Source organism: Crotalus tigris, unplaced genomic scaffold (assembly GCF_016545835.1).
Source record: "Crotalus tigris isolate CLP2741 ecotype Arizona unplaced genomic scaffold, ASM1654583v1 scf7180000017977.1317863, whole genome shotgun sequence".
NCBI lineage: Eukaryota > Metazoa > Chordata > Lepidosauria > Squamata > Viperidae > Crotalus > Crotalus tigris.
Genome location: NW_024096755.1, coordinates 1,242,380 through 1,269,813, shown reverse-complemented (window position 1 = coordinate 1,269,813; position 27,434 = coordinate 1,242,380). Strand labels below are relative to the sequence as shown.

Genomic DNA, 27,434 nt, shown 5'->3' with positions numbered 1-27,434 from the left:
TTAGGGAGCCCAGGTATCCAGATATTACAAGTCCAGTTTTGTAGTCATTTGATCTTATTGTTCTTTGTTTGTTTGTTTGCTTGTTTCTTGGCTTTGTGTTTCTGGGGTAAGCAGAAGCTGTGGAATTAAGCTGGGGGGAAAGGGTATTTTGAGGCTTTTTACAGGAAAATAGTTGGGAAAGAAAGAAGGAAAAGTAAGATCTCACCCAACTCCTCCAGTTGCTTCATCAGGCTTATTAGTGCTTTGGGCTTTCAGCTGGTGCGACTAAGTGAGCGGCTATGTTAATGGCTGTTCTTTTCTTCTTCGGTCCTGAGGAGTTGCTGCAGATCAAACGGAGAGGCTGCTGCTCCTCCGCGATCTGGCAAAGTCCTCTTCAATAATGGTCGCCCCTCCAGGGCTACTTTTGACCCTTTCCATGGTCTCCTGAAGAAGGAAAACCAAACAGCGGGGAGAGCAATCTAATCGCACGCCCGCCAGTCCCGCAAACCAGAACCAGAAGCCAAAAAAGCTAGCGATGTAGTGTCCAAGGTATCAGACTAGGAGACTGTAAGTTCTAGTCCCAGTTCAGTACAAAGCCAGCTCGGTAAACTTGGACATGCACACAGTCTTTCTCAGCCCTATGAAGGAAGCAAGGACAACCCATTTCCAAAATTTTGCCAAGTATTCTACAGGGACTAGTCCTGGCAGCCCAAGTAGTAAACATTGACTCAAAGGCATGCCCTTCCCCCTATCCCCCGCCAAATAGCTACTTTTATAATGATTACATAAATTATATCAACAAACAAATAAACAAACACTATTTCCCAAACAGTGGGAAACCTGAAAATACAAATCCAAAAATAGAACTGACATAAGCAAATTCAGAGAAAATAAAGATTTTTATTTTTTATTAATTTTATACATTTATAATTTAATTGTTTATTATCATCTTTTCTATTGGCCTCTCCTATTATTATCATATGATTATATTACTTTGCTGCTGTATGTACACTGAGAGCTTATGCCCTAAAGACAAACTCCTTGTGTGTGTTCAATCACACCTGGCCAATAAAACATTCTATTCTAAAATACATCTGATGCACTTTTATAATTTAAAGCATTTCCCCTCTCTCTCTCTCAAAGAAACAAACAATACATTAAGAATTAAATGATTTGCAGCTCCTGAACACCAAAACCAAAAACAATAATAACAAAGATAAAGATAAGGAAGAAAAAAAAAGTACAGGAAAATCTGGAAATATCAGTTAGTCACCACTAGGTGGCAATATTGACATTATGTTTTCATTTTCTTGCACATGCAGAAACCTATAGCTAATGTAAATTTTCTGTTGGTCTAATATAGAGGTAGGCTACCTTGGCTCTTTTATGACTCGTGGACTTTAACTCCCAGAATTCCTGAGCCAGCATGGCTCAGCTTGGAAACCTCTCCCTTTCCCCTCAGCATGGCTGGCTCAGGAATTCTGGGAGTTGAAGTTCAGGAGTCATAAAAGAGCCAAGGTTGCCTATCCCTGGAATACATAAGTCCTATATTTCTTTTTGAACATCTTTTGAGTTCTACTCCTTCAGCTTTTGCTTTTCAAATTAGTATCTTTAGGCTTGTGTTCCATATGATAATATATTAACTTTTTCAAGAATTTTGAGTCTGCACAATATATTTAAGCTGGATATCCAAATAATCTTTTTTGAAGGGTTCTCATAGTATGTTCAGCTATAAACTAATAAAATAAGCAAAATTTGCACAACATAACTAAGACATGTGTATTGATACCCACCTAACTGCAATTCAATATTTAACAAAATTTAGTATATTGAATAAGAGCAATTGCAACTCCTAGGTCAGTGATGGCGAAGCTTTTAAAGACTGAGTGCCCAAACTGCAACCCAAAACCCACTTATGCATCGTCGCATGCTGGGTGGATGTGGCCCACTGGCTGAGTGTAGCCAATTGGGTGGGCATGGCCGCGGTGGTAACGGCAGACTGGGTGGGAGTAAAAAGTTCAATCAATCAATTCCAACTCTGCAAGATCTTTTTTTTCCCCATGAGAAGTTGAAATTGACTGAATCTTTTTTTTTTTTTTTTGCACACAGCGGCAGAGGCCTAAAGTGAAAAGGTTTTATAAAACCCAGCTGAAGGCCTAGGACTGGGGCAACGGCGCGCGTGCCCACAGAGAGAGCTCTGAATGCCGCCTCTGGCACTCGTGCCATAAGTTCCCCATCACTGTCCTAGGTGAAGAAAATCATATTTGGACTGTAATGGCAGCACAGTTATAGAGGTTTTTGCATTTTTTTAACTGATATCTAGCTGGTTTTAATGATATGATAGCCTTATTTTCAAAATCTTGTTTCTTAGGTTTGGGGGGGGGGTTGTTTTGTTTTGTTTTTGTTCTTTTAATATGCATATTAAGTCTAGTAAAAGCTTCCTCTTCATAATAGGAGATTGGAATTATAGATATAAGAACATGGAAAGTCATATAGAATATAACTTTGTAGTTCCAGATCCTAAGTACTGTAAAATGAACTCTATGAAAAAAGAGGCAGTCGTATGTAGGGAGTAAAAATCTGGACAACCCCTAGATTGAAGTAGAGAGTTATTTTTTCTACTTCTTGGTATCCAGTGGTAGCTATAATTTTTGAACCAAGGTCTGCTGGGCCTGCTATAAGCCCTTTCACTGATCTGCTTGAGCATTAGGCTATCTATACATTTTGCTTAACAAGATAATCTTTAATTAACAGAGTAGTAAAAGCCAATGAGGGTCCCTATTGGATGAAGAGAACTGGCTTATCACTTCCATTCTGTCTGTCTGTCTGTCTGTCTGTCTGTCTGTCTGTCTGTCTGTCTGTCTGTCTGTCTGTCGGTCGGTCTATCCATCCATCCCTCTAAAGATGAGGCCAACAAGTCAAACTCAACTCAAAGGAGACTTTGTGGGGAAAAAATAGTACTGCTTTTACATTGAGTACAGGGGTGGGACATTTTATATATCTCCAAAATAATTGAAAACCAAACTTCTAGTAATCCCAGCATCCATCACCAAGACTAAAGGATGCTGAAAAATGTAGTTCCAAATCAGCTGGACAAGCCACCAGTTTGCTACCTTGGCATGGCAACTGAAAATTGATTGGTTCGTCATGTGCCATCAAGTCATTGACTCTTAACAACCAGATAGTTATTTTTCATGATGATCTGACCCTAACCTGATCCTTCAGCTGTTCCAACAGTGCACTCTTTGCTGCTGTAACTAAGCATATCCATGTTGCTGCCTCTTCTCATTTCTCCCACTTTTCCCAGCATTAAAGCATTCTTTACAGAGCTGGATTGTCACATAATGTGTCCAGAGTAGGATAATTGAAATCTGATCATTTGTGTCTTAAGTGAGAACTATGGGTAGATTTATTTGATGATCCATCCATTTGTTCTCTTGCCTGTTCATAAAAATTCTCATGAATCTTCTCCAACATAAAGTTCAAATGCATTAATACTCTTTCTATTTTGCTTCTTTATATTCCAGCTTTCACTTCCATAGAATCTCACAGGGAATATTATAACTTGCACAATTCTGATCTTTTAGATACAGTATACACCCATCACATTATTTGAATATATTTTCCAAGGCCTTCAAGGTTGCTCTAAATAATTCAATTAATCACTCTGGCATCTCCTTCAATGCTGTCCAGATTATCAAAATGTCTGCATGGTCCATGATCCCTCCCCCCATTTATCTTTTGATAAAGGGGCTTGCAATGTGCCTCCAGCCTCCCTGGGTCTTCCACTTCTGTCTATCAACTTGCAACTCCAAGTTCAAACATTATTACCTGACAATTCAGTTTATTGACTACACCCACATTGCAGAAATTTTAGATTAAGAAACTGATTTTTGAAAGAAAGAAAGAAAGAAAGAGAAAGAAAGAAAGAAAGAAAGAAAGAAAGAAAGAAAGAAAGAAAGAAAGAAAGAAAGAAAGAAAGAAAGAAAGCTCAGTTCAATTTCAGGTGTGCGTATTTCTGCATGCCTGTTTGCACAGAAGGGATGAAAATGATTTTACATGAATGTTCTTCCAGCACTGCACGCCAACTTCAGCGTGGAAGTGGATTCCGAATCAAAAATTCGTTCGCCTTCTTAGTATGGTCGGATTTTTCTCCTCCCAAAACAGCTCTTTATTCTCCTCCCTCGCGTCATCTTTCCATCAACCTTGAGACTTTGGTGAACCAATCCGCGCCACCTTCTTTATCGCTCTCCAGCATGGGGAAGTAGCGATGCTTTCTGCCTCCAACATGCTTCTTTTCACTTTCGCTTTTAACTCCTTCGCCCCAAACGTTACCGAGCCCGGCCTGGGACAGGTAAGAGAGCAGGGGACGGGGTCGCCTTCTTTTAAGGACTCCCCCCCCCCCGTCCCTTCTGCCTGCCTGATCCTTCTTAAGCTGTTCTTTGTCAAGTTCAGCTGACCGGGAAGAAAGCGTCGCTCGCCGATCCCTTTGGGTTTTGCTTCTTGAAACTCGACCTGCCTCCTGTCGGGTGGCGATATTTGTGGCATTCGCGATCAGTTCGCGTTTCTCTGAGCTTCGTTTCGACAAGGAGAGAGCTTGAGGTTGGGAGGTGGAAGTTTTCTGCTCAGTTTTCTGCTCGCTAGAGAGTATTTTGATTCTGCCAGTGAAGGATCAGAGAAAAAGTGGTGGGATGGATACTACCAGGCATGGTTTTGAAATAGTTTCCTCTGCTATTTCTCCAAATAATAATAACAATAAAAAAGATTTCAGAGGAAAATCCAATTGTCTTACTGCATCACAGGCAGTAAAAGGTGAAGAGGAGAGAACCAAGAGGGTTATTAGCTATATATCTATATCTATATAACTTAAATTAAAATAGAACATGAATTTAAGGAGTGGCAGATAAGATGCTTTACAGCTTCAGATAAACATCCTCCACATGTGAGAATTAGTAATAAGGCCTAGGCAGGATGGATTAGACCAGAGAAAATCAGTAAGGCAAATTGCTATTCCAGCATCTTACCTGCCACTCCTTAAATCCATGTTCTATTTTAATCATCCTTCCTTATCTTTATTCTGGAGGGCAACTTGTAGGAAAAATTGTATATATACTGGTTCTCTGTGTGGATGCCACTTCCAGAAGTCCATTCTGGGCCTGGGCAACAAAAAAAATTAGCTATCAGTTGTACGGAACTGGTATGATTCTCATAGAACGCCCAGAAAGGAGTTCCGTCACCTTTTTGGGATGGAAACTTAGAGGGTAGGCAAGGCAGGGTATGACATGTGTGAGTTCCGGCACCTTTTTTTTTTAAGAAGCACTGTATAGATATATTAGTAATAAGGCCTAGGCAGGATGGATTAGACCCAGAGAAAATCAGTTAGACAAATTGCTATTCCAGTTTATTGGTTATTATAGCATTGCCAACTTCTTCGTGAAGGACCAGAGATGCTGTGAGATGAGCGCCATATTAATTTGATTAAATAAATATATAGCAAGAAGTAGTCTTGCCCAATAACTTCTTCAGCAGTGTCATTAATTATTAATAAATTCATTACTTTGTCAATCCCAAAGCAGTCTTTCGCAAGAGAGTGCTGTCCAAATTGTTGGACTTCAAAATCCCAAAATTTTCAATCAGTAAAATGGCTGGGAATTCTGGGAGATGAAGTCCAATAGATGCAGGGGTGGGGGGCGTTTTAAGAAAGATACTTTGAAGTGACATTGCAAGTCTATACAGTTGTGTGGGGGACTTCCTTTGAGACTTTGGATTAATTTAACTAATTCTTCATTCTGCAGAATTCTTCAATTTGCCCATCTCTTAACTCCCATGAATCAAGTTCAAGTCTTGACATTTCTTAAAATCACACCTTAATTTTAACAATCCCATAGAGATAGTTTTTCACACCTGTTGGGGGCATTTTTTTTCAACTTCCCAGTCTAGTCTCTCCTTTATTTCCTGGTAGTGTCTCATCCAAATACTAAACAGGCAAAATTTCATTTAGCTGTTTGAGATCAGACAAGGTCAATTGATTTTACCTAGCTTGGTCTACCCTAAAAGTGTAGGTTTTTTTTTTAAGCCTAGAAGTCTTACTAATTGTAAGTAAGTACAGAATTGGCTGCAAGAACAAAAAGATAATGTAAGAAACTTCTAAATGGAGGGAATCAAAATAAGTCTTCCTAATAAGCAATTGTATTATTCATAATCTATTTTATCACAAAAGGACAGAAATGTCTGCTGTTGTGTTCTTTGTCCTAATCTTTGTTATCTGGAGGTACCTATCCACTAAGAACAGCCAGATACAGTACTCAACTATGATTTCCCAAGTTTAGCTCCAACAGGTTTCTCTTATAGGGATATAATGTTATAATATAATAATACAATACAATACAATACAATAATATTGCTAACTAACTGCTTTTGCCTCAATGCTTAATAGTGTGAGGATTTTTATGAGTTCATTGAACTAAAGTGATATGGTTTGATGTCACATGCTTCAATAGGAACTTCAGAATGAAAATGTGAAGAGGAACATATAAAAGTCGTATTATTTCCTGACAGGCTTTTCTTGTTTGGCTGGCTTTTTTTATGTTCCCACCCTTGCCAATCACAGTTAAATCCAATGCAATTGTTTTAAAAAATAAACCTAACATTAAAGCAGTCAGGAACAAAAGCAAAAACTATGGGTATGGTTGAGTAGAGCCAGCTCTGAAATAGTGGGTCGATTGTGTTACAGAAATAGAAGCTGAAAGTTATTATAAAACACTTTGTCTCTAGCAGTAGGAAACAGGGACAGATGTTCAGAAGAGTGGAAGAATCAATTTTGTTCTCTCTTGTTCTAATTTGTATGGTAATGAAAGCTATAGTGTTCTAAAACAAAAAGTGGTATGTTTTAACATTTGCTCTTTGGCTTGCTCAACTTGGAACTTGTTTTCGAGTTCACTTAAGTGTTAGAAAGAGTCATCTTAAGAAGTTACTGTCAAAGGTGGAAATCAAAATATATAATATTTGGAGAACTTCCTTACAAAAACACTCTGTGTTATAAATACTTTGTATTTCTCACCTCAAAGCCAACCATCAAGAAGAGACACTTTCTTTGGTATAAAGGAGATGAGTGGCAGGGATGAAAAACAGCAGTTCACTTTAAGCTAATGATATAAACTGAGATAAGCTTCCTGAGATAAGCAGAAATAATACTTCTAATCCTAAATCTCTCTTATAAGTTTATTGTGTTTTTTAATAACCAAATTAATGAATTCCATCAGCCTTTCTTAGCTTGGTATCCTCTATTTTTTTTTTTTTTTTTATTTCAACAAACCTGCAATCCCTTGCATTGGGGTGAAGTTGGATGACTGAGCAGAGCTTGAATGTTTATTAGCCGAATGCCCTTCCTGATGTCTATGTTGAGTTCACAGCAGAACTGCACCCAGATAGAGAAACAAATGCCGCTACTTAGGATCAAATTAACTGCCTCCTGATTGTGAGGCAAGATCTCCACTTGTAGGTTACCATACTGCTTTAATCCAGCATAATGCACTAAACTTAAAATTAAATCACTCTCTCTCGATCCAATCCATCTCACAGAGTTGTTGTTGTGGGGAAAATAGGAGGAGGAAGTTGTATTGGATATGTTTGCCACCTTGAGTTGCCTGCAAAAATAATAAAGGTGGGATAGAACTAAATACATTGTTTACTTAGATTTCTTCTAAGTAAATAACTGACTGAAATTAGAAGCAGGTCTTTTGGGCTGCACCCAGCCAGTTACCTAACCCTAACCTTCTTTGACCGATTTTGACGATTTAAACAGGGTTATACTCAGAGAGGAGACCACAAGGAAATCCCAAGTCTAAAAGTTAGACTGGAAAATTGAACTAATCACTAAAGGTAATGATAAACTATGATTGTATTATTTCCTTCAAAGTAACATGGATGTGCCCGTAACATCACAAGAAATCAGGTTTTTGCCTTTATCAGTGAACAAATATATATAACAACTTTAATAAGGACATCCTGTTCCTTTCCTTGTATTAAATTAATTGAGTTTCCAGAACTAATCTTTACACATGACCAGAACTGTACATTTTTTTCAGTGAGCTTATGTTCCAAATCTTCTCTGGATGGCAGGGGAGTGGACAGAGGATACTTTCAAAGTCATATAAAATATTACTTTTAAATAATATAAAGAAATCCTTAAGAAGAGAATTCCAAGGTTCTGTATGCTGCCTTTACTCCTACTGTACCCCCATAATAAAACTTTCTAGAATTTCCTAGGTCCCTTATATTTTTTGTCCCAGCTCACTGTTACGTAGCTTTTTTTTCTTTCTTTAAAAAAAAAAAAAAAGATTTGAAGTTGCTGTTCCATACATTGGCTTTTCCCAACTTAGCTGATTTTTAATACCTTGGACTACAGTCCCCATTATCCCTGGTTTTGTTTTTCTTTCTTTTTTTCTTTTTGCTCTCATTGCTTAATTTTTTGCTTATCATACATTTGATTTTAAATTACGATTAAGAATACAAAGGACATAAAAACAGAAACCTTTGTTCTGAACAGTTTTGAATAGGATTCCCTGTTCAGACTGGGGCCATTAATTTTTGCATTCTTTTGCACAAATGATTCTTTTTATTCCTTCCATCCCAAATAAAGTCAAAGGACTGGTCTTTCGTGACCCCTTTTCTTTTTTCTTCTTTCTCTGCCCCATCTTTATTTCTCAGATTCTGGATAAGATAAGGATAAGGAAAAGCCAGTTTGGTCTAGTAGTTAAGGCAACAAGCCAGAAAGCAGGAGCCCACGAGTTCAAGCCCAGCCTTATCCAGGGAATTCAGCTGGGTGACTTTCGGCCAGTCACTCTCTCTTAGCCTAACGCACCTAACAGATGTATGGATACTCTGTCGCCTTGATTTATTTAAAAAAATAATAAAAACGGATACAAAATAAATAAATACAAAGGATAAGGAAAAAAGAGGGAGATGACCCTCTTCTTAGCAATGTGATCTTCTCTGTTTTAGGAAGGAGAAGTTTGGAATCCTTCAGCATCCTGGTCACCACAGAATGGGAAACACAAATAGTACTAAACTGTGAGTTGGGTCTTTATTTTTCAAAGAAAAATATTTGGCGGAATAATACTGAAAGAATTAATGTAATAACATAATCTAACTTTTCTCATAATCTTCACCATGACCACGTCCAGTTTGATGTGTTGGAATATTGGTAAATATTGTAACTTAGTAACAATAAATTATAGATTTTTTTTAAAAAAAGAATGGCTGAGTACCATGAAATTAAGATTCTGTGAGATTTTGTTATTTATTTATTTTTTGACAGAAATTATGCTATTATTTGCTATTATTTGTTTGTTTGTTTATTTTTATCAAAACCTTTCCAGTTATTTCAGAATTCATTGCAACTTTTGTATTTTTTGGCTGATTATTTAGTATTACTGTGTTTTTATTTACTCTTGCGATTGATTTGCAGTTCTGTGGGAAATTGATGTAGTCTAAAAACTTTAAATAATATGTAAGCCTTTTCTAGAGTGAATAAATGACAGCTTTAAGAATTCAGATCAACTATAAGAGAAACTAGAAACAGAAATCAGTGGTATCTAAGTCCACCTATTATTTATTTATCACTTAACTCTGATTATCAGTTCACTTTTCCCTTTATCAAACACTAAGCATGTTATTTGTTTACTTTTGATGAGTCATTTTCTCAAGAAAAAATAATAGAAAGGTAGTCATATCAGTTTCCATTTTTCCACTTAATCCATAAAAACGAACATTGCAAAGCTGACTTTCCCACCATGAAAAAAAAAAGGTTTCCACAAAGGGTTATGACAAATAGCTATGCAAAATTATAAAAATAAGCCAAAATACCAGGGCTTTTTTTCTCATAGAACACCCAGAATAGAGTTCCAGCACCTTTTTTGGACGGGACCTTATAGGGTAGGCAAGGCGGGTTGTATGACATGGGTGAGTTCTGGCACTTTTTTTTTTTTTTTTAGAAAAAAAGCACTGCAAAATACTATGTACTAGTGCAATTGTTTTGGAGTACAGAAAACAGTCTTTTCACTTTCACCCCCTGGAGGCAAAAAAGAGATAACAGACCAGTGTAAAGCCGATAGCAGAAGACCGAAATAACAGATGGTATTGTAGGGTCCACATACAAAGCCGATGGAGTCATTGATTTTCTTCATTTGATATTCCCTTTTTCTTTTGTTTTTAATCTTTCCTCCTCCTTTTCCTCCTCCTCCTCCATTCTCCAGATGAAGGATGGGTGTAGTACGAGACTCTGACCTGGAAAAATAACAATCAGATTTAATTTCTATGAACTATCTATGCACTTGGGCTGCAGACAATGATATAGTTTGGTCATTTTAACTCTGGACTTCACCCTTCTTCCCATTTCAGATTATGATACTCATCCTTCAAGGTGGAGCTTCTGGATTTCTGAACAGCATTCCGGTCCTACAGTAACACATGAAGCTAAGCTAGAGCTTCCCTCAGTTTGATTCAGTTCTTTCTCTTTCCTTCTTTCAGGCCGATCTCATCAACAGTCCCTACACCAAAATCTGTAGGAAGTATGATCCAGGACCTTCAGGAAGACATCAAATGTTCCATCTGTTTGGAGTCTTTCATTAATCCTGTCTCCATAGATTGTGGGCATAATTTCTGTCAAGACTGTCTATTTATCCACGTAAATAATTCTCCACAGTCTGAGTACAATTGTCCTGAATGCCGCCATCTCTGCCGCCCTGAACGCATGAAACCAGATGCACGGCTGAAGAGTTTGGTGGAAAAAATTTCACAGTTTCCTCACCTGGAAGAGGTCAACAAGGTGAGAGTGCATCTAGGTGGAACTAGGAAGATTTTACTGCATTGTATATCAGGTGCAAGAAATCACAAACCAGGATAGAGTTCAAAAGTACTACAAGTTTATTTCATACTATCTAGATACAAGTATCTGATCTACTAATGGTAAAGAGTAATTGGTTCCAGATAAGAGTTAATGGACTTTAAGGGGAGACTTAGGTCTCTTACAGGGTATGGTGACTTCAAACTGATGATGCATTTGACCCCTCCCTCGGCTCAACCTGATCATCTCCTACATTGCAGATACATAGATAGATAGATAGATAGATAGATAGATAGATAGATAGATAGATAGATTTGAAGTTGTTGCAATAAGCAGATGAATACAGAAAAAAACAGTTGCAGATGACCAGATTCAGAGCCACACAGGACCATAAATGTGACAACCACAACCTTCAGCTACATCTGTAAGACAAGGTACAACCAGTTCAGCTCCCAAAGCTGGGTAGACACCCAAGTATAACATGAATCATTCATGATAGCCCAGGTCTGCCACATTTTGTATTAGTGTTAGCTTCCAAATGCTTTATGGGTGCAGTCAAGTGTAGATCATGTTATAGTTATCCAGACAAGAGATTACATGGATGAATGGGAGCAAGACTTCCAACCCAAGAATGGCTGAACTAGTGTACCAGATGTAAATATTCAAAAGTCCACCTGTCTGCAGCTGTCACCTATCTGAAGAAGAGTTATAAGTCAAGAAGGATCCCATATTGTGGGCCACTTTGAACAAGGGAATACAACTCTCTACAGAATTACTGGGATAGCACTTCCATTATTTGGTGTAGGGTTATGATATTATTACTGTTGATACCTGACTATGCTGGTGGATGACACTTCCAATGGTTTCACATAGATGTCAAAATAGAGGTCTCTGAGCAAAGCTGTCCTCTCCTCTCTTGATGAGAACCATTCCCTACGAAGAGAAAGAACCATTGAAAGACAATATATCAATGAAAACTGACTTCATTTCACACTCCAAGTTATATAGTCCCCTTCCCAAAAAGCTCACAAACAGCACATTCCCTACCACTTCTGTCAATCTGGCATGGCCATCACAATTGAGCTGCCCTAGTTTCTTCTATCTTGGCTCTCTTGACTCTGACTGAGTAGCCATGAAAGTTGTACACAGCTTGTTTTGAGCTAGTTGTCTTCCTTTTCAGAAAATGCCAACAGCTTCAGTGGTATTGGGGCAGCCAGTTCAGCTGGTAGGTTTGGATGAAAATGGAGATCTTTACTTGGATGCAGAGGCCCTGAGTAGCTGCTTAGAGCAGGAAGAGGTGAAAGATACTCCTGTCTGTTTAATTTCCATCATTGGGGAACAGCGGCAGGGTAAATCCTTCTTGCTCAACTTCCTCCTGCGGAGATTTAAAAATCTGGTAAGTTTGAGAATATTTATTTTCTTAGGATTTTAAAATGATTTGGATTGGATGATACTCTTCCTATCATCTTACAGTGCTGTGTTAATTTTATTCAAGAAATCAAGCATGTAAAATGAGTTTATATGCATTGCATTTTGCACATTTTTTCAACTTTCTAAAGAATATGAGAAGGAGAAATAAATAAGGCATACTACATTCCTTGTCTGAAAAAGCAAATGTAACTTAATAAAGGAATATAATCACTGAAGGTAGCCTAGTATTTCATATCTCATGGTATCTCACTGGTGGAATACAAATGCTTCTTAAGGAGTTTTTAAACTCCCAGAGATTTATACCATAAATAAATCACAAAAAATAATTAAAGAATAAATAATAATAAAGTAACAGTAAAATAATAACGTGCATTTCACCAAAAAGCAAATCAATGAACTTTGCAGAAGTAAGGAGAAAAATAGAGAAAGTTGCTTGCACAAGTAATGTTTTGATATATTGGAAAATGTATGTTATTTGACTAACCATGCTATTTCAGCAGCTACATGTTTCCTGTCTCATTTATTTATTCCTTGCTGGCAGGCTGTTACAGATGACTCTTGGATGGGTCAAGAAGATGAGCCATTGACAGGTTTTGAATGGCATCCAGGAACTAAGAGCATCACAAAAGGGATCTGGATGTGGAATCAGCCATTTTTGGTCTCTGATGAAAATGGAAAGGTAAAAGTTTGAGAATTCAATCCAAGAAGTAATTCCCCTCTTCTTTCTGCCTTTTGTCTTCTTCTTTGTAGCCCCTGTGCCAGATTTTTCAACAATTTTCTGAATTTAATGCATTTCTCATCTCCTACATATCACACCAGTCCCCAAACTAGAGTTTATTAATGCTACTCAGAAGGTTGATAGTATGATAGAAAACATAGATCTTGCCATAAACAATGTTGCTTGGCCAAGCTGGAGGTTGATCTAATTGAGTTGTCTGTATGATTGATTGATGGATTGATTGATTGATTGACATCATCAGTGTTGACTTGTCTTGGCAACCAAATAGATACTAATCTTCAAAATGATCTGTCCCTAACCTAGTGCTTCATATCTTCCAATGTGCTCCTATCATTGTTGTAATTGTATCTATCCACCTTGCTGTTGAGTGTCCTCTTCTCTTTCCTTCCACTTTTCCCATCATTAAAGACTTCTGTAGAGAGCTAGTGGTTCATATAATGTGTACGAAGTCATATCTGGTCATTTGTGCTTCAATGAGAACACTGGATTAATTTGTGTTATATTCCATTTGTTTTTTTTGCTTGTCCATGGTACTTTCAGGAGTTTCCTCCAGCACCAAATTTCAAAAGCATAATGGAGAACTAAGACACTAAACAGCATGCTGAAGCTTGTATTTAAAAAAAAAATCTGTTCACCACAGGAAATGTAGATTCTAAAAGGCAGCAGATTTACCAATTATGCAGAATTTATGCTTGCCACAATGTGGGGAGAGGGAAGAGTGCTTTGAAAGTAGAAACTTGCTTTTTTATAGCCACATGTAATAGCTGCTGTACTCAGCTATATTTTACGTGATTCTTGCCACTTCCTAACTATTTTCCTTTCTTGCCTTGTTTTCGTTGCATCTCTTATCAAACTTAGATGAATCAATGGACCAGGTGCTGGATGGACCCCACTAGCCTATCTTTTCCATTATAAAGTGATTAATTTCCTATACTTCAGTCATGATGGTGTGGACTGTTTTCAGTAGTTTTATCTCTGGGTTTTTATTCTGTTTATCATCATTTTGATTTTTTAAAACATCAGGAATGCCGGAAACTGTAGTTCAACCAGGGTAGAAATCTAAAAGATTTACCATCTCCGCTAAGAGCATTTAATATACTTTAAAAATGAATTCTGCAGCTATGTACACAAAACATTCCTAAGATGATTATTGAATAATCCACATTGCACAATTTATTGAATCAGAAACCAGACGAAAAGGATGAATTCACACTATATGTATCCACTTATTTGTCTTCTCCATTCCATCTCCAGGTAGCTTTGTTCTTGATTGACACCGAAGGCTCAATGGATATAGAGAGAAGCAAGGACAATGGTGTCAAGTTTTCAGCTTTCTCTATGCTGCTTAGCTCCTATCAGGTGGAGTTCTAGAAACTAAATCACCTTTTTTCCTCTAGACTGTAAAAATAACTTACTTACCCCATTTTTGTTGTGTTTCTTAATTGTCTTTTAGATTCTCAATTTATCCCACAGGCTGAAGGACCCAGACCTGGAATACATGGAAGTGAGTTGGGCTCTAAATATTAAAAATGTGGGTCCTTGTCCCAGGGAGACATTGCAATATGACCAAGCAGAGGTGATATAAAAAGAAAGTTCTCTCAATATAGTTAAAATAAGGGGGGCCTAAACTAAAGTCCAGACTTCTGGTGTCTTTTGATTCCTTTAATTCAGGCAACCAAATTGGAAAGATCCTAAACTATTTTACCTAGATACCTTGACTCAGATGCAAGAATCTGCCAGCTGTGGTACTCAAACAGTCCAAATCAGTTTCAGTATACTACAAGTAGAGAATCAATGCCTTGCAAGAGACTCCATAAGTAGTAGGGTTATGCAGTACTTCAGATCCATTTATAGAAGATGCTGAGGAGGATGAAAAAAAAGTAAATGTAATACTCTTTAAAGCACCTGTATCTTTTTCCAGGATATTTGTCAGCTAAAGAAAAGCCAAGTTAAAATAAGAAAATGTGTGGCTGTTTTAAGACTTTTGATAGGTGCTATGATCATACTCCAATGCATCTTTTCCAAATTGTTTCCAAAGTATTGCCAAGTCTCATTCTGGAGTAAATATTAACAGGAATGTCAAATGATGCAAGAAAATCCATTTCAGTTGGATGATTAGGCATATTGATATGCCAGGGCAAACTGATCTCAAGAAGCTGTCAAGATTATTTGCCCTTTCACCTACATTTTCTCCCTCGCTCATAGCTTGACAAAAAAAAAATCAAGATAGAGATTGTGGAATAGAATGGAAAAGTGGGAGGGAAGGTATCTAGGCAACTGAGGCATCTTTGAGAGCTTGCAAGAATATCAAGGTTACTAATGCAGGTGCTCAATGGAGAAGTGGACTGAAGAAGTATTACTGTTGTACCATGTGAACACCCAGTGGGTACGTGCGAGGGAATCTATTGTTTAACTAAGCAAGCTTTCTGTGAGAAAACCAGAGCTGTTTTTTCTTCTTCTGTGCCAATGTAAATTTTCAGTAAAGTATTATACTCTTGATAAAATCATGTCCCAGGAGTTTCTTTTTCTGAAAATGCCAACTGGACAGTTGACAACAGCTTGATTAATCTTTGTCCCAATGAAAAAACATGGCTACCTAATAGTTATCAGATCCCTATCACTGCTGCACCAGTGTGTGTATATGTGACCTACTGTCTTTTCCATTTCCTATGATCTACAATAAAGATATCAAAACAAATAGTTCAGGAAAACCAGTAAGGAAATTTTCAATTTTACATGGTTGATTTAGCCATGAATGCAACCACTGAACAAAGGCTAGATCCCCACATCATATTGGTCTTAGATACCAAATTAACCCAGTGTCTGAATCTGCACATTCATTGAATCATTAACTTAACTCTGATGCTTGGCTCATGCAATTCGCTATGCCACAAGAAACACTCTAATTTTACAAGTAATTAAATTTAGCATGTTGTACAAATGCAGCTAAAAATTCTTTAATTGATCTGAATAAATTGATTGTCTCAATAACATTAAAAATATTAAATGGAAAACTAACAATGCTTTGTCTTTGTATAAAAGCAATAGGTTAAGTAGTTTAAAGTGACTATTACATTTTAAATGGGGGGGGAGAGATATACCCCCCACCAGCTTACATACAGTACTGTATTTAAGTCTACTGTCCTAAATTCTCTGGAATCGGTCAGGCAATAACTCAAAAACAATAACTCACAATCACAAAGTGAGAGAGGTCCTCACTTATTTCCTAAATCATGTTTTAGTTCTTCATCTCTGCTGCTGAGTGAACAGACAATAAACTCGGGTGAAATTAAATTGCCTGGTTTCATAGTCACCCACTTCTTTTATCCCACAGATATTTTTGTACATAGCAAAGACTGTGGGCCATCAATTCCAGCTGAAGCCTATTCAGGTAAGGAGCCCCATCTTTTCTCTTCTTTTTTTTTACATTCATGTCATGTATATATATATTTTTCCTCTTCCATTGTTACCATTCCCTCAGAACTGTTGCCCTTACACTTGGTCAAAGAGGCTCTTTGTTCCTGAATTCCTCTTCACAGCAAACTCCTCTTCCTCTCTGTTTTTTTTCTGCCTGGTACTCGCATCTCTCTTTCCTTTTCTTTCCACTGTGAATATTAATGAACTTTTTCACCCACTGCTATTTGAAAATGCATTATTTATCTTTATACTGCATCCATTTTTCATCTCTAGAAAGGACAATAATTTATTTTCTTTTTTTACAAAAAGTCCAAAATTAGATAGACCACCATATTCCCACCATATCCATAAAAAAGGGGTTAGTTAAGTAGGATGGCTTATTTTTCCCAAGTAGACAATCTTACTATCCTGTTGCTTTAAGAAAGTATCTCTCTGCCTGGTTTGAATGCCAGAAGCTAACCAGGTAGTAAGAAAGTTCTATAACAAAATGAGGTTTATTGGGGTACCTTCATGCTCTTTCTCTTTAAAAAAAAAATAGGCAAAAAGTTAAAATACAAATTCCCAAAAAATAATAATCAAGTATGCTCTTCATGCTTTTTCTCATCCAAAGCACAAATAGACAATCTGCTGTGGTATATGAGATTTCAAGTTCCATCTTACAGAAATAAGAAACTCTGTTCAGGATTATAATTTTTCCCAATAGGTATTGTAAGCCCTTAAAAGTCCCAAAGTCATATCTATCTAAAAAGAGAAAAAAAGGACACCAAGTGTTCGTACAGTTTCCTTTGGTGACAATGCAGTATTATCAGCCCTACCTATTCTGATCTTTGCAAGCTGAAAAAGTAGAGGGAGAGTGTTATAAAGAAACAAGAACAACGGAATAGCAATATGAATGTAAGGGGAGGCACTGCTTTATTTTCACTATAGTTATGATATGCTGGGGTAAATGGTTTAAAAAAAATGAAAACCAATATTTAAAAATAGGACTAGCCTCAAAGGGAGCTACAGTCTGAACTATACTTCAGCAGAGAACTCACATAATTCTTTTCCTTATTCTCTCCTGTCCTCTACAAGTGATAAGACAGCTTTGCTCCCCCTCAGCTTCATAGACTGGGAATAGAAGGAAGGATAAGTAAATAAGCTGAGGGGCCTTGCAGAATAAGAAAGGATCTGACAAAGGAGGAATGCCCTTAGAAGATAGGACCCATCATCCATGGTCTTTCTCTAACAGGGAAGGATTCTACTTCCAAATGGTATGCATCACTCTCCCTGTTTTAGCAGCATTGGTGGACATGCCAAATGGCAGGAGAAGGTGGTGAAAATAAAAATATCTCCTGTGGCTCTTTGTAATGGTTGAATCAGCCCTGTAAATTTATTGCCATATGTACAATTTACTTTCTAACTCACCTTTACTACCATGAAGACTAGGTTTGTTGTTCCATGCATCTAGTGGACACGTAGTGGGACCACAATAAGAGGGAGGAAAGGCAAATGCAGAATCCTGCAGCTTCTCTTGTTTTTGTTGTTGTTGCAGCATCTTGATGTCTTGGTTCGTGACTGGTTCTACCCCCCCATTTATGGATTCCAGGGGGGACAAGATTATCTCCAGGACACCATCCAGGTAAGCCTGTTGTAGAAATTATAGAAAGATATCCTGAGTTGATAATGAAGAGATTCCGTAGGAATCCATCTCCCCTCTAAAGCAGAGAAACAGAGTGTTACAATAGTTGCAATAGTCCCTTCTATTTGTCCATTTAACCTCAGAAGCTAGAGGGTCAACCCAACCGGCATCCACGAGCCCTGCAAATATTCAAAAGCACTGACACTTCTTGTTACCTGATGCCCTTCCCTGGAAAGACATTGGTGATGGGAAATGAAGGCACCATAGCAGGCAAGAAGCTCTTTCTTTCAATTATACCTTCTTCATGTTCCTCCCACAAGTTTATGCATCCAGCATTTGTATGAACTGTAGAAAAGAATAACACAATTACTTCATTCTATTGCAAGGAGGAACATCAATTCCATAAATCCTTTCTGATCAGTCTTGGAGTTAATGATAATTAATAATAATAATAATAATTAGATCAATTCCTTCTGTGGCTTGAAATGGAACTATGAATCTTTGTTTTCTTAATTGGAACTGAGATGGGGGAAACAAAGCAGGGAATGGATTTCCCCCCCTCTTAATATGGTTTAAAAATTGCTCTGAATTCAAAAGGCAATGTAAAATAATTGTAGTGAAGCCAATAAGATTATCCACTGTGCCAGGGTATTTTTTATGAAATAAATTTTTATCCTACAAATAATTTTGGTTAAAATTTACCAAAATCTTCTCATTGTCCTATTTTATCTGTCTGGCTGCTAGCAAAATATGCCTATCTAGAATCAATTTTGTAATTCCTTTGCTGCATTCACTTCCCCCAAACCTATATGATTACTTAAACATGCACAAAGCTTAAGTCTTGAAGATGTAAATAATATTCTAAAATCAATTTTATTTCTCCCACCACCAGAATCCACACACACTGCATATAGACAAACGTAGAGACTGTTTTTAAGTGGGATTGTTCCCTTTTAAGGCCAAATACAACACTCTTTTTCATTCTGGAGTCTTGGACTAAATCAGGTTGCATTTAGATATTTTCAATTATGATCTCCAGAAAGGGTAAAAAAAAAAGTGTGTGTTCTCCAGAACAGTTGAATTGTTTCTTGCAGGTATGGATGAGGATTTTAGAGAATTCCTGAAGGATTATGGGAATCATATTGCCAGATCAGCTGGAATGCATGTACAGAGAAATCAGGAGAACAAACCTCTTACTGGGACAGAACTTGCTGATAAGATAAAGGTGAGAGTTATGGGAATCAAATGACTAAGCAACCTACACCTTTGCATTTGTGTTTGGCATATAGAGATTTCTATTATATCCAAAGAGATCAGTCTTTTGAGCTATTTCTCAATGTTAGGAACTTTAAGATGTGTGGACTTCAAGTTCCAGAATTCCCTAATTCCCTAACTACTATCTACCAAACATCAATGTCTTCTTACATTACTATCCTGACTCTTTTACCGTCTCTCTGAGATTCCTAGTTTTTCTTCTATGTTGTCACTTTTAACAGCCAGCAGATGGAGCAGTTTCACTTTTCTAGGTTGTCCTTTTCCTTGCTGTGCTTCTGTATGTTTGTTCTCAGAACTGGCCACTCTTTCCAAAGGAAAAAACAACTTCTCTTTTTGCTGCTGATGGAGGCATAGCTGTAAAAACATACAGCTCCTCCCTCTCACACCTGTGTCAAGGTTGCTGCTTTATTGGCAACTCTGCTATGCTGGTGCTGGAGGAAATGAGAGGGAAATGAAAGGGAATGAGAGGGAAATGAAAGAGACTTAGAGTTATCTCAAGCAGCCAATCCTTGTGAGATGCCCTATTCTGGATAGGTGAAAAATGGTTATAAGAGGAAGAACCCTGGAATCTGCAGTTTGGACTTAAAACTGTATATGTAAATTGACGAGCAAACAGGAAAAGTCCAGCACTGCCTGTTCAAAACATGATTTTATAGAAACTCAGTTAAAATCCCTGCTCAGTTTAAAAATCCAATTAAAAACATCCAGAGAAATGATTGTTGAAATGCCACTTGAACACATTAAGCAAAGGGTAATTTAATTCCACTGTTGCTTGGCTCTGTAGCCAGTGGACATAGCTACCACATCAAGCTGGTAGTTCTGAATCTCATGAGGAGTGTTAGTGCCCATAGTTTTTTGTGTGACTTGGTTTGAGCCTTGTTACTACCAACTCAGAGGAAAGGAACCCTGTTGCCTCCCTTCTTTCATCCAGTTGTTAATGGGAGGAAATGCATGATATGCTTTGGCTTGACATGGCACACTGATGCAATTGATGTTCCCTCATAGTTTGTCCAAAATTAACACATGCCTAATGAGATCTAGAGTATGATAATACCCTGCCCACCCCTCCACCCTTCCTTGGCACATCTGTGAATATTTAGTGAGTTGATATATGTATTCCTTGCATGTGTATGTGTGTATGCATGTGTGTGTGTTAAAAAAAATTCCTCACCTTGTACTCACTCTTGGGTCTTCTACCAGGGGCCTTGGAGTTTGAAGGTTATGAGTAAGATCTTAGTTGTTCCTAGCATTGTACTTAATTGGACAGAGAGCTATGTTGGAGCCACTCTCCCAGCTTAGGAATCACAAACCCACATACTGTTATTACTACAACATGCACTTTGGCTTTTACTGTCCACATTCTCTCTAGTTCCTTCTTCAGGCCCTCATCCTTATCTACTGTCACAATACTAGTAGTGGTACTACCTACTTGTGGTAATATATAATTTTATTAAAGATTTCTATATATCTAAAACATAAACATGAAAACATAAAATGGAGAAAAAAGAAAAATGTGCAAAGTACAATATAGGCAGAAAGAGAAAAAACAAAAACACAATTAAAGAAATGACTTCTAATCTTCTTTACATCATATATAAAAAAAAACTTCTAACCCTGTTTCCTAGTCCGAGCCTTTGGTCCATTTCAATGCCTTTATGCTTTTGATATTTTTATTGCAATTGTTGTGTTAATCATTAACTTTTAAGTTCTAACCATCTCAGAAAAAGCATCATTTAATCCAAAATTCTATGTGAAAAGAGTGTGTCGTATATTGGGGAAAATACTGTGTGTGTCTGTTTCTGTGTTTTGATCTGTCAATAGAAATCTCTCGGCAGGTGGGTTATAAGTTGATTGTCTATATGCTGTATTTGGAGATATTCTGAATAGACATGTATTTGTTAATCTACTTTCACATGTTGAACCCTCCTTTTTTAAAATTTCTTTTAGGATTTATCAGAACTCATGAAACAATATCACACTGGTTTTTCCTCACCCATAGAGGTACTGACTTTCCCATTTTCCTTCTGCATCTTTTTTTTAAAAGGAAAATGTCCCTCAGAGCAAGCTCCACATTTGCAGACTCCATGAACACATCCACACTGTTTTCTGGGCAGCTATGTAGAAATCGTTTGCTTTTGCCCTTTTCTGTTTCATTTTGTTTTAATCTTAGCTTAGCTTACAATTCTAATACTACTTGATGGGTTCCCAACAAGGAATTAATGGGCCTGATAAACATAATGGGGCATGAAGAAAAAAACCAAAGAAATCTTGCTGAAGCTAAATTGGATTGGGCCTAGTTAGTGTTTGGATGGAAAAACATCCATTTGTTGAATTCTGTAGAGGTGGAAGATAAGATGAGACTATCATAAATAGCTTGTTAGATATGGCTTTGGAGAACCATAGCAGGAAATCCAATTTCTGATAGTGATGGATTAACCAGTGGAACAGCTTGCCTTCAGAAGTTGTGGTTCATCACTGGAGGTTTTTAAGAAGAGACTGAGCAGCCACTTGTCTCAAATTTGTAGGGTCTCCTGCTTGAGTAGGTGGTTAGACTAGATGACCTACAAGGTACTTTCCAGCTCTATTCTGATTGATTGGATTCTGCAGTTGGAATCATTTCCATTAAAAAGGAGCAGATATAAAGCTAAATAGCTGACGTGGGTGAACCTGATGCATACATCCAACTTTATACTTCTCTCTTTATTCCTTTCCTTGTCTCCTCTGGATTGTAAGGGAACTCAATGAAAGATTAAAAATTTTGTAGCCACATCTGCTAACCTTTCCTTTTTCTTTCTGCTCAGATGGCCTATACCTTCAACCAGAACAAAAATAAAATGTTCCAGAAGAAATTTAAAAAGTTCATCCAAAAACAGGTAGGTCAAGAGGAAGAGACCAGTTTTATTATAGTTTTTAATTTTTTAAAAGGCAAAAAAATGAGGATTTTGAAGAAGCAAATATTTGGAATGTGTTAGAGATGGAACAGATTTCTATGATTTATTTAATTTAAATTGGCATGTGGGGAAGGGCAAAGGATTGACATTTGGTCAGAGTATGGTAGACTAGAATCAGAAGTATAATATAAACCAAAAGGCTGCACTTTGAAAGTTCAAGTACAAATAATTCTTGATTTACAACTACTTCAGGGACTGAAATTATGGTTGCTAAGTGATGTGGTCATTAGGTAAGTTATTGTGTGGCCAGACCCAATTTTACAAACAATTTTTCCACAGTTAAGTAAATCACCACAATTAAGCAAAGTTGTTAAGTGAATCATGCGGTCAGTAAGCGAATCTTATATCCCCCACTGACTTTGTTGGAAACTAGCTAGGATACTGCAACTGTCATAAATGTGAGCTGGTTACCAAGTACACAAATCATGATTACTTAACTTCAAGGATAAATTGTTAATCACTTTTTTCAATCCTGATGTAACTCTAAACTGTCATTAAATGAATGATCATAAATTGAGGACTACCTATAGTGGTGTTGGTCAGTATTTAAATGCAGAAAAAGTAAATAAAATGATTTTTGTTTGACATTGTATGAGGATGGACTTAGGCTAGGTGAAATGTGCTCCACAAATGAAAACTTTGAGGTAGGTCAAGAGTAAAGCCTCTTATGTTTTGCAAAATTTAGTAGATATTACACCACAATTAGACCAATAGAGCAAATAAATAAAATTTAGTAGATAAACCATTGAGCCCTGGTGGTGCAGTGGTTAGAATACAGTATTGCAGATTGATTCTGCCCACAGCCTGGAGTTTGATTCTGACAGGGCTCGAGGTTGACTCAGCCGTCCATCCTTCTGAGGTCAGTAAAATGAGGATCCAAAGTCTTGGGGGCAATATGCTGTCATTGTAAACCTCTCAGAGAGTGTTGGAAAATACTATGGAGTGATATATAAGTCTAAGTGCTATTGCAAGTTAAAATATTGTGGCAGCTTCAAAACTTATCACACAGGTATTGGTTCTTTCTGTCACCTTAATTGACTACAAAAGGCTATTGGAAATACCCAAAGGTGCTTTGTCAAGAGGCAACTGGACTTCCTTGTTTTTCTTTGAAGACATTTCGCTTCTCATCCAAGAAACTTCTTCAGCAATGACTGGATGATAGAGAATGGAAGAATTTATATCTTGAAAAAAACATATTTGGGACAACTATGACCTGAATGACTGAGAATCTCCATAGACATTTAACTATTGGGAATATAAAATGGAGAACATAAAATCTGGTGTCCTAGACACAAGGACAGATTAAATATATGATAAACAGTGGAATAATAGGAAGTGACATTATTATGAATAATGAGGTGATTAATATTTACAGTCTTCTCCCTTTTCCACATCTATTTCTATAACCTACCACCCTTTTGTCCAATCTTAGGATAAATTCTCTCGCTCAGTGTTGGCAAGCCTACGAGTGCCCCCAAATTCGATGACTAGGCGCTTAAAGGAGAAGCAAGAGAAGCTCCTCCAACAGTTCCGAGATTCATTTCAGGGTGATGAGCCACATCGGACCGAATTTTTATCATGTCTGGAATCATACCTTAAGTGTGAAGCTAATGATTTCATGGAAGATTACAACCGTCGTTTCAAATCCAGTGCAATCAAAGCTGGGGTAGCCATTGGGGTGGGTGCTGTGGGGTTAGCTGGTGGGGCTGTTGGAGCTGGTATAGCAGCAGCCTTGTTGGCAGGAGAAGCCATTGTGCTGGGCACCGGTGCTACTTTTGCGATTGGGACTGTGGCCGGGGCAAGCACATTTGGACTTGTGGGAGGAGGAGTGGGAGCTAGTGTGGGAAGCCGCTTAGGGAATGCTAAGAGCAACGAAGCCAAGAATGAGGCTAAAGGTGTTAATGAGATTGAAGAAGAAGAAGAGGAGGAGAATGTGTCAGATGAGAAGAATCTTATTAGCTGATTAGGTGCATCTTAAGAATTAGAGCCCCTGTTTCCTTCACCAAAGAACAAATACCTGTTATAAAGATATAAATCCCAGGAGTCTAGTCTCATGTTCACTCCTTTGTCCCAAGAATTATGAAGAATTAGTCACTTCCATTTTGGGATAGCTATAAAATAGCATAGTTCCAGCACAAAGATTTGGACTTGCTAGTGACAATAAAAGACAAAGGCAAATGCTTCATTCAACGGCAATTAAAAGAAATAATTATTTCCTCTGTATCTCTCCGTCCCATTTGGGGGAGGGGAGGCAGGCCCTAATGAATTACTACTCTTTCACAGAACCATGTTTCCCCTGCTCTAGCATCTATTTTGAGATATAAAATAAAGGAAAAGCAAAAATTATATCCATAGCATTAGCTGTAGACATGGAGCTACTTAATGATATCCATTCTGCATTAGTCTGCTTTGGATCAAAATATAAAAGAATTTAAAGTGGGCCTTGTTGTCATCTCAAAATTTATCACAGGGTCCTTCACCCTTTGCAGAAAGATTGTAACACCTCCCAGATGGAGCTGAATCAAGTAGCAGGTGCAGTTAAAGGTGCAGTTTATGTTGTGTCTCAGTTACACCCCTTCCTGAATAGGGACACCCTTCACTTCATCATTCATGGCCCCCCCCCATCTCCTGTCTGGATTATTGCAATGCCCTCTACGTGGGGCAACCATTGAAAATTCTTCAGAATCTTCAGCTATGTGAGTTGCATTGGGTGTTGGTTTATTTCCAGATCCAATTCAAGGTGCTGGTTATGACTTTTAAAATCCTACAAGGCCTATAAGGCCAGATTACCTGCGGAACTGACTTTACCCCATTACAGCAACCTGTCCCACTTGGTAAGGCAGAAAAGGTAATGCTACAGAACCATTAGTTAAGAATTTTGACTGGTGGGCTCAAGGAAGAGCGCATTCTCTGCCACTGCCCGCACTCTTTGGACATTTTCTCCCCAGAGGTGAGGCAGCCCCCCCTCTCCTGGCCTTTCATAAATGCTTGAAGACCTGGTTGTGTTGACCTGGTTGGGGCCCACAGAAGAGCACATAGCCATGGGGCCAGCTAGTGCACCAAAGACTCTTCTTGCCTTTTTAATCTTGAACTTAAACTTTTAAGTTTAACAGAATTTTCCTGCTTTTAATCCTTTTTATTATAATATAGTTTTTATGATTTTATATCTATTTATACACTGCCCAGAGGCCCTCTATGAGAGAGATGGGTTGTTTGCAAATATGATATATAAATAAATTCAAGGTTCTGATGGTCACCTTAAAGGCAGCACATGGCTCAGCAGGGGGCTGAGATCAAGTCAACTCTGCTAGTCCAGAGAGAACAGGGAGACAAGGCATGTTAAAGGTCCTTGTACTAAGAGAATATCATGTCATGAATCCTAAGCCTTCTCAATGGTAACAACCTCTTTTGCAAATACCTTCTCCAAGACATACCTTTCCAATAAATTTTCTGGGAACTTTAAAGATTTATCGAATGTATTTGGGAGACAGATGAAATGCTGGGTTCTGAGGATCATAGGATGTCCTTTGTGATTACATGTTTTTAAATTGTACTGCTATAATAGATAGTTGATGATGATGGTGACTGATAATAGATAACAAACTAAACATTTTTCCAATAACATAACAATATTAACAGCTGCACATTTACCCAAAAAGCTCCTTGCTGAGCTTATGATATACTGCATCATATAACATTACCAGAATAATAAAAAAAACTTCTAATGTTTTAATGTTGGTGTTTTATATTTATAAAAACTTGTTTTTATATTTATATTGATTTCATATACTTATTCTATACCATCCAGATCATTTTGCATTAGATAGACAGCTATATACATTTGTTTAATAAATAAATCCTAGGTCTCTGATTGGAACTGGAATCAGTCAAATACATGATTCTGTTTGTTTGTTCTTTATATTGTGTTATAGGAACAGGGTGGGGAAATGAGTAGAGGGACTTCATTTTTTCCCAGAAAGGAAAGGAAATTCAATTTCTACCCACTTCTTCCTTTACTGGGTTTTGTTGCTTTAAACAAAGTTTATCTCAGCTCGCCTGGATACCAGAAGCAAACCAAGGTAGTTTGTTATAGCATAGTTTAATTGAGATCCTTTCAAGCGCCTGATTATTCAAGGAGCAGGTCCCTGGCATCTTCCTGAATTTCTATTCAGGATGACCATTTTGTCTCTCTAGGTGTGTTCAATCAGTGTATTAAAAGCATCTCATGTTCCTCAAAAAAACAAAATTGGTCTCACAGTCTCTGGTGTCATAATATTACCATCCTAACCCAGTGTGATGTCTTGGACACTTCAGTAGAAGTAGAAAGAAATAAAAAGAATCATTCACATAAATACAAAATAAGAGAAGCTCTGTTGAAGAATGAGGAAAATTGCTTTGCAGATCCACGGATGCTCTGAAATTGGAGGATTGGGCAGCTATTTGTTTGGAGAGATGTGAGGATTTCTGACACTGGTGGGGCTTTGAACTAAAAGATCACATACAACCCTACAGTTCTATAATTCTATTTTGTCCAGGATCTTCCAGTGTGAGGGCTGATTCTGCTTAAAAGCTTCACAGGAGGATGAATGGCAGTGTTCATTTTACCTAATACAATAAGCAAATAAATCACACAGAGTTGAGGAAAGTGGGGTTCAACATTTTAGTTCTGTGCAGAAATAAAAAAGAGATAGTCTTGGGGCCCAAGTCCAAATCAAGCACCCTTGCTGAAATTCAACAAGCTCTTTTTATACCATAAAACCACATATAACCCAGAATTTCCTGATCTTTCATTATTTGTTTCTGATTTCTTAATGCCAATTTAGAGTAATATTCCATAATAAGCATTGGATGGTGTGGGTGGGTTTGCACTTAATTACCTAAGCTCTCTTTTAACAGGCTGATGACAAACTTTTACCTTTGGATCTTTGCCTGGACATTTTTAAACACAGCTAAGCTACATGTCATGTTATCTTTCCTTGTTCTAGTAATGGGCCCATTTGCAAATTTCTTTAGCGCAATTACAAAACCACACCCTGCCATTTAGACTGGCATTTCTTACATGTGAAGTATTTGTGATCATTCTCCTTAGCTCTTTGCTAACAGATGTTAAAGAAGATGTCAGTTAATTGCTAAAGACTAGGTCTAGCAAAGACACAAAGAACAATGTTTACAGAA

General features: G+C 37.5%; 1 protein-coding gene across 3 annotated transcripts; it reads left to right on the top strand.

Moving 5' to 3' along the window:
- The first annotated feature begins 4,180 nt into the window (after nt 1–4,180).
- Nucleotides 4,181–26,151, top strand: RNF112 (ring finger protein 112). Of its 3 annotated transcripts, XM_039345844.1 has the most exons (15): nt 4,212–4,333; nt 7,784–7,860; nt 8,983–9,051; nt 10,510–10,807; nt 12,006–12,221; nt 12,798–12,935; nt 14,250–14,354; nt 14,449–14,499; nt 16,330–16,386; nt 17,947–18,033; nt 18,177–18,303; nt 19,128–19,258; nt 21,256–21,309; nt 22,110–22,181; nt 23,692–26,151. In XM_039345844.1, the coding sequence occupies exons 3-15, from the start codon at nt 9,026–9,028 to the stop codon at nt 24,220–24,222; spliced, it is 1,893 nt and encodes a 630-aa protein (XP_039201778.1). In that variant the 5' UTR covers nt 4,212–4,333; nt 7,784–7,860; nt 8,983–9,025; the 3' UTR covers nt 24,223–26,151. The 3 variants fall into 3 exon arrangements, with proteins under 3 accessions (XP_039201780.1, XP_039201777.1, XP_039201778.1); XM_039345843.1 differs by lacking the exon at nt 7,784–7,860 and having other exon boundaries at nt 4,182–4,333; XM_039345846.1 differs by lacking the exons at nt 7,784–7,860; nt 21,256–21,309 and having other exon boundaries at nt 4,181–4,333.
- Nucleotides 26,152–27,434: the final 1,283 nt, after the last annotated feature.

Bases quoted from the DNA above. Each gene is read 5' to 3' on its own strand.
- RNF112 (XM_039345843.1), top strand. From the start codon at position 9,026: ATGGGAAACACAAATAGTACTAAACT. The intron at 10,808-12,005 runs GTGAGAGTGCAT...CTTCCTTTTCAG, and splicing joins ACCTGGAAGAGGTCAACAAG to AAAATGCCAACAGCTTCAGT. The intron at 14,355-14,448 runs GTGGAGTTCTAG...ATTGTCTTTTAG, and splicing joins TGCTGCTTAGCTCCTATCAG to ATTCTCAATTTATCCCACAG.